This window comes from Carlito syrichta, unplaced genomic scaffold (genome assembly GCF_000164805.1).
Source record: "Carlito syrichta isolate Samal-C Ts95f unplaced genomic scaffold, Tarsius_syrichta-2.0.1 Scaffold97032, whole genome shotgun sequence".
NCBI classification, from domain to species: domain Eukaryota; kingdom Metazoa; phylum Chordata; class Mammalia; order Primates; family Tarsiidae; genus Carlito; species Carlito syrichta.
Window position 1 is genome coordinate 158427 of NW_007041128.1, and position 7045 is coordinate 165471.

General features: G+C 43.9%; 1 protein-coding gene across 1 annotated transcript in view; it reads right to left on the reverse strand.

Moving 5' to 3' along the window:
- NOL8 (nucleolar protein 8) overlaps positions 1-6401 on the reverse strand; it is a 34206-nt gene extending 27805 nt beyond the window's left edge. The window contains exons 1-4 of the mRNA XM_021714767.1: positions 6225-6401; positions 4881-5066; positions 4319-4381; positions 1590-1668 (exon numbers count right to left, since the gene is read on the reverse strand). Of these exons, the coding sequence (XP_021570442.1) occupies positions 1590-1668; positions 4319-4381; positions 4881-5019 (281 nt within the window). The 5' untranslated portion in view covers positions 5020-5066; positions 6225-6401. The remainder of the gene's footprint in view (positions 1-1589; positions 1669-4318; positions 4382-4880; positions 5067-6224) is intronic.
- Positions 6402-7045: the final 644 nt, after the last annotated feature.

Here is a 7045-nt window from a genome sequence, read left to right on the forward strand (position 1 = left end):
GCAGGTCTCGAACCCGCAGGCTCAGGCAATCCACTCACCTCAGCCTCCCAAAGGCGCGGGATTACAGGCTGAGTCACCGAACCTGGCTCACTGTCTTATTCTTAAATTACTTACATAATTCTTCTGCCTCTCACATAAGGGTCTCTTATTATCTTTATATCTTTGTATGACACGAGCCTTAATACTCAAAATCAGTGTAAACAATTTAGTAGTGTCATTCAATTTAAATGTAGATAACCCTAAGACTCAGCAACTCCATTTTTTGACACAAACCCCAGAGAAGCACTTGCACATACATAGAAGACATGCTCAAGGATCACCTATGACTGTGAAAAAGTGGAAACAGTCTATATGTCCATTAGTGGGGAGGAATCAACTACACTGTGGTACAACCATTTTCTGAAATAGTATCAACAGTTGTTAAAAGAAGGAAGATCGGCCAGGCTCGGTGGTTCATCCTGTAATTCTAGCACTTTGGGAGGCCGAGGTGAGTGGACTGCCTGAGCCTGCGGCGAGTGGACTGCCTGAGCCCGCGAGTTAGAGACCAGCACGGGTAACTTGGTGAGATCTCATCGCTACAATAAAAATTAAAAATTAGCCAGGTGTGGTAGTGTGCACCTGTAGTATCGGCTCTTTGGAAGGCTGAGGAAGAAGGAACACTGGAGCCCAGCAGGTTGACACTGGGGTGGCTGTGAGTGTGCCACTGCACTCCAGCCTGAATGACAAAGTAAGACTGAACTCAAAAAAAAAAAAAAAAAAAAAAAAGAAGGAAGATCTATATTGCCACAAAAGGTGATCTTAAAAAAAAAGAGAAAATAATGATGTATATTTTTTATGGTTTAATATACAAGCAGGCTGGGCTTGGTGGCTCCGCCTGTAACTCCAGCACTTTGGGAGGCCGAGGCGAATGGATTGCCTGAGCCTGTGGATTCGAAACCCACCAGGGCAACTTGGCGAGACCTCGTCTCTACAATAAATCAAAAATTAGTGGGCGTGGCAGCACACACCTGTGGTTCTGGCTACTTGGAAGGCTGAGCTGGAAGGATCGCTGGAGCCCAGCAGGTCGAGGCTGCAGTGGCCAAGAGCGTGCCACTGCACTCCAGTCTGGGTGACAGAGTGAGACTCCAACTAAAAAAAAAAAATAAAAAACAATATACCAGAGGGTGCCAAAAATGTATATATATTTTAAGAAAGGAAAAAAAAAGTATTAAAATTGAAATTATACAGATAACAGAAGATGAATACAAGTCACGCCTGACTTCTGCAATTACAAGAGGTGCTCAAATTACCATCAGCATCCAGACACTTCTGAAAAGTACTTTGAAAAGTAATACATAGATAACATCTCTTAGAATGTGTATATATTTTTTGGGGTACCTCTGGTACATAAATGCACTGAATTATCTTTATCGGTGGGGTTTTGGGTGAAGTATATTAAGATTTGAGGGCAATTTCAGCTCTACTGTAATGTTAGAATTTGTTAAGAATGTACTAATACATTACTTGATAATTTCAGATAAACTAAGTGAATGTATAAAATCATTTACACTATAAAGGGACAGTTTTAATTCACGTGGAACAAAACTTACCTGTGCAAAAAACTCTCTTTTGCCAGCTGAATTTGTAGAGTTCCACCTTTCCATTTTGTTTTATTTAAAACAGACATACCTATAAAGTAAAGAATGATTACCCAACTACATGACAACACAAAAATATATTTCAGCACATGCTTTTTCTAATTATTTAGTACTAAGAAGAGCAGACTTGTTTATCACAGAGACACAGAGGAAGTAGGAGAAAGAAAATGAAACCTGCAGAGGGAGCCCAAGCACTTGTCTCATCTCGACCACTTACCAAAAGGGTCCCTGTCTCACAGTGTTACTAGATTGGAATAAGGCAAAATGTGTAACAATAGAGGAAAATTTCTTTGCAATCTGTTTGTAAACTAATGTCAGGAACCTCTGAATAACTTATCTTTATTTAAAATTTCATTGTTAGCTGGGCAGTGGCTTATGCCTATAATTCCAGCACTTTGGGAGGTGGAGGTGAAAGGACTGTCTGAGCCCACGGGTTCGAGACCAACCTGGACAACTTGTGGAGACCTAGACTCCACAGTAAACCAAAAAATTAGCTGGGCATGGTGGCACACGCCTATGGTTCCAGGTGCTTGGAAGGCTGAGGTGGAAGGATTGCCTGAGTCTAGCAGGTTGAGGTTGCAGTGGCTGTGAGTGTGACGTTATACTCTAGCCTGGGTGACAGAGTGAGATATTAACTAAAAAAAAAAAAAGTTTATTGTTATTTCCCATAATGTAACTATGGAACCTTGATGTAATCTTTTTAGGTGAATTAGAGGATGATTTGGAATCCTGGAGCACATTATTTTTATTTACCACTTCCTGCTAATTATTACTGTATAACTTGCAAATGAATTAACTATATTTGAATTGCTATGTTCTAGTAGTTGATTTTTCTGAATATGTGCTACCAGCTTCCTTAATAATAACCACTAACAGAATTTTCCAGGTGGTCAGCCCTACAGTAAGTAAACATGTTATCATTTAATTTCTCCCTCACAGTAATATTATGAGTCAAGCACTATCTTTTGTTATTCATCCCATAAGCAAAGTGAGGCTCAGAAGTTTAAAAAACTTGCCACAGGTCTTATAGCCTCGCTGATGTGTTCTGAGCCACAAGTTCACACCTGTCACATATATTTCTTCAGTGAAGAACAGAATAAAACAGTATTTTTGCAAATAAAATGATAAGAGGCTGATGGCCCTCTTCCTCTACTAGCATGTTCCCTTTATTTACTTTTCAGTCTTTTGATTTTTCTGCCCCCAAATAAACAGATTACGGCAACAGCTGCAGTATGGCTTGTCTCTCTTTCCTCCTTCATTCAAGACTACTGTTTGCCCTTGGCTTTACTAAACTTATCAACAAGAGACTTCACAATTTCAAGAATATGGTCTTATTGGGCATACTCTTTTTTTTTTTTGAGTTGGAGTCTCACTCTGTCGCCCAGACTGGAGTGCAGTGGCCACTCCCGGCCACCGCAGCCTCGACCCACTGGGCTCCGGCGATCCTTCCACCTCAGCCTTCCAAGTAGCTGAGGAACCTGAATTATCTTTAGCTACCACGCCCAGCTGATTTTTTGATTTATTGTAGAGATGAGGTCTCGCTGCCCGGGCGGGTTTCGAACCCGCGGGCTCAGGCAATCCATTCACCTCAGCCTCCCAAAGGCGCGGGATTACAGGCTGAGCCACCGAGCCCGGCGGGGCATACTCTTAAGCCTTCTCCTTACAGTATTTAATGATGAGGATTAGCTGCCCCAAAAGTGTACAGAACAAGGAGAGGAAATGTGGCATAATGTTTAGTAGGATGTGTGAACAGGCAGTTTCTATGGAAGTTTGGTCTCTGATCCAAAATATTTAAGAATTGCTGTTTTTATTTTACACACACACACACACACACACACACACACACACACACACACACACACACTTTTAGTTGGAGTCTCAGGCTGTCACCCAGGCTGGAGTGTAGTGGCATGCTCATGGCCACCGCAGCCTCCACCTACTGGGCTTAGGTGATCCTTCTGCCTCAGCCTTCCAAGTAGTTGGAACCACAGGCAAGTGCCACCACACCCGAGTACTTTTTGAATTTATTGTAGAGACGAGGCCTCATCAAGCTGGTCTCGAACCCCTGGACTCAGGCAATCCTTTTGTCTCTGCTTCCCAAAGCTGAGATTACAGGCATGAGCCACCATGCCCGGCTTAAGAATCGCAGTTTTTGAGCACGTCCACTAGTAATGTGTGTATGTCTGCTAATGACAAATGGGATGGACCTAAACCTGCTGAGTTATAGGATACTGGAATTCTCTCTCTCTCTCTCTTTTTTCTTAAGTCGGAGTCTTACTCTATCACACAGGCTGGAGTGTAGTGACACACTCATGGCTACTGCAGCCTCAACCTGCTGGGTTCAGGAAATCCTTATGCCTCAGTCTTCTAACTAGCAGGAACCACAAGCACACGCCACCATGCTCAGCTAATTTTTTGATTTATTGTGGAGATGAGGTCTTGCCAAGTTGCCCAGGCTGGTCTTGAACCCCTGGGCTCAGGCAACCCTCTTGCCTTCGCCTCCCAAAGTGCTAGGATTACAGTTGTGAGCCACTGCGCTCAGCCTGAATTCTCTTGATCATGGTTGTCCCTCCTGATGACTTAAACATGGTTGCTGAGGTTCAGATTTAGAACTAAAGTTATTCCAATTTACACTGTGACACAAACTGGCAAACACTATAGAAAATATATGATAATCTTACATTTTTTCAGGTCTGCTTCTGCTACTTTGATGTTGACATATGCAAAGACTTTCTGTGGGTTTCCTAAAAAGGAAAAATAAATTCATTTAAACTCTTATCCAGATTACAATGCAAAAAACAGTCAAGTGTTTAAATTAAAAAAAATTAGTTCTGGAAAACGTGTTCTTTCAAAGAAAAGCCTTGTTTATTTTTTATTGGACACAAACATTGCATTTTTTAAAGCGTGAGTACCAAAATATTTTTAAAAATAAGAAAAAAATGTTCAGTAGTCAGTTAAGGAAGCATCTTGACCGTACGTTAGTGATGCTCTACTTAACAGGACACTTAATCAATGTTAGAATGTTAGCTATGAAAACTGGAAATCAGATATTTTGGAATTTAGAATTTTTCTGATTTCAGAAACTGATTCTGGTGAAGCTCCACATCATACATAACACCTCCAGGACCACTTACAACTTTTGGTGTTCAGAGCTAAATCTCATCTCTGGAGTTGCTTTATTTTGTAATACTGGAATCGAGTTACACCTGCTTTGCACTACCCAGTGAAGGACTATACATTTACCTTGGTCATCTTTCCGTGTGATGATCTCCACATCAGAAACTTCTCCAAATCTGCTGAACTGATTTTGCAGGTCTGCCTTAGAAATGGCCTGGCCAAGGCCACCCACAAAAAGGCGTTTTGATTCTTTGTTCACTTTCATGAAGGCTGGGCATGTACCTGGTATGTTCTAGTGGGAAAAGTAATTTACTGTATACAGAGAAGAGTTAGTTCCCTTAGTTCTTCTAAAATCTAACAAGACAACTACTTCCCCCGATTTTTTGGGCCCAGTTGGTCTCCTGAACCTGTGTTTCACTTGCTACTGCACTGCTTTCAAATTTCATCCCTGGAAATTCTGCTCAAGCCCTGTCTTCACAGTCTTCGTGAATGCACTTTATCTTACTTTCTTTTTTTTTCTTTTAGAGACGAGGTCTGGCCAAGTTGCCCAGGCTGGTCTTGAACCTGTGGGCTAAGGCAATCCTCTCACTTCCACCTCCCAAAGTGCTGGGATTACAGGTGTGAGCCACCACACCCTGCTATGAATGAACTTTAAAATGGCACCCCCATACTCATATAGACAAAGGTATAGGCAGGTGTTTTCCCTCTAAATGGCCACAATACTATACTTTACCCCTCCACATTTATTTATTCACGTTGTTAGGTGTTTTTTCTTGATTTACTCATACATTCATTTATCGACTTTAACAAACACTGACAGCAATAGGATATGGCAGGTAATACACTAAAGGATAAAAAGACAGGTCTTCATCTTGGAGTTCTTCACAGTCGTAAGTAAACAAATGGTGCAATTAAATGTTATGTCATAATAAACGTGTTTGCAAAGTACTGTTCAGGCACAAAGAGAGCAATTGATATTGCAGCGAATAGAGAGAAACTTGTGTTACTATGTGCTTGCATCGTAGTTTACAGGTACCCCATTTTTTCAGATGAGCATGAGAGGTTAAGCTACTTTCCCAATGCCATAGAGAAAATCAGTACAGCTAGGATTATGATCCAGGTCTAAACTCAGAACTCGAAATTCTTTTTTATTTTACTTTAAAATTGTGGGGTACAGTTAAGGGCTAGGTATGCAAATATTCATTGCGCAGGTACCCTTCTTGGTGAGGTATGCCCCCCAGAACTCTAAATTCTTAATACCACACTATAAAAACTGTTGGGTTAGAGGGACTCAGGAAAACTTTTCCAGAAGTACTAAGACACATCACAAAATCTCTCGTCTCGCTTAGTATCCGGCTGGCCCTCAGCTTCCATCCCGCCCTTCCCCGAGAGCTGGCCGACTCCGCCCTGGCGAGACCCCAAAACAGAGCCCAAAGCAAGGCGTGTATTCTGGGGAGAGCCACAGTCTACTTCTCCCTGATGGCCTCCGCCCCCAACCTACCTATCCCAGCCCTCCTCCTCCGAGAAGACCCAAAATAAGTGAAGAGAAAGAGTAGGAAATAGCCCTGCCACTTCGCACACCTAAACCCAGTCCTCACCATGTGTCTCCTAAAGCCAGCGCCACAGCGGTCACTAACTTCCGGTCACATGTCCCAACAGGCGTACCCTCTTTTACTTCCTTCTCAATTTTCAACCCACACTTCTAAGGTTCCGTTGGCACAATTCAGTTCCCGAGGGCACTTTATTTCGTTTCCTGTCCTTCGGGCTACCGTGATACCTCCGCCACCTTCCCCTTAATGATCACAAAAGACCCCTAACCAAATTCCCCTGGTTTCTATCCTCCAGCCCGTGTTCACCGATTCCTGGACTAGGCCGGCGGAAGTGAGCGAGCCGAAGGAAAATAGAGAGGCGCTCTCCTTCACGTGATCTCGGAACCACCTCTCCCGGGGCTCACGCGGCCGGGCGACTCCAAGGCTGCTGACGGGGGTGGGCGGCCACGTGCTTGTCGGGTGATCACGAACCAGCTCTCTCGGAAGCGTAGAGACCGCTCAGAACCAGCCATGATCACGTGTGCAGGGGCCCGGGACATCGTGCGAGCGCGGAGTTGGACGCGCTCAGCCGCAGGGTTACGCGTGGCTCCACCGGCTCCCCACCGTGAGCTCCGGGATGGTCCGCGCCGGAAGCGCGCGCGAAGCTTGAAGCGTCGGCTGAGAGACGCGCGGATCGGGAGCTGACAGCGGCGTCTCGGGGCGGGCTCGTCAGTTCCGCGCCATGGACGCCGAGCTGGCCGA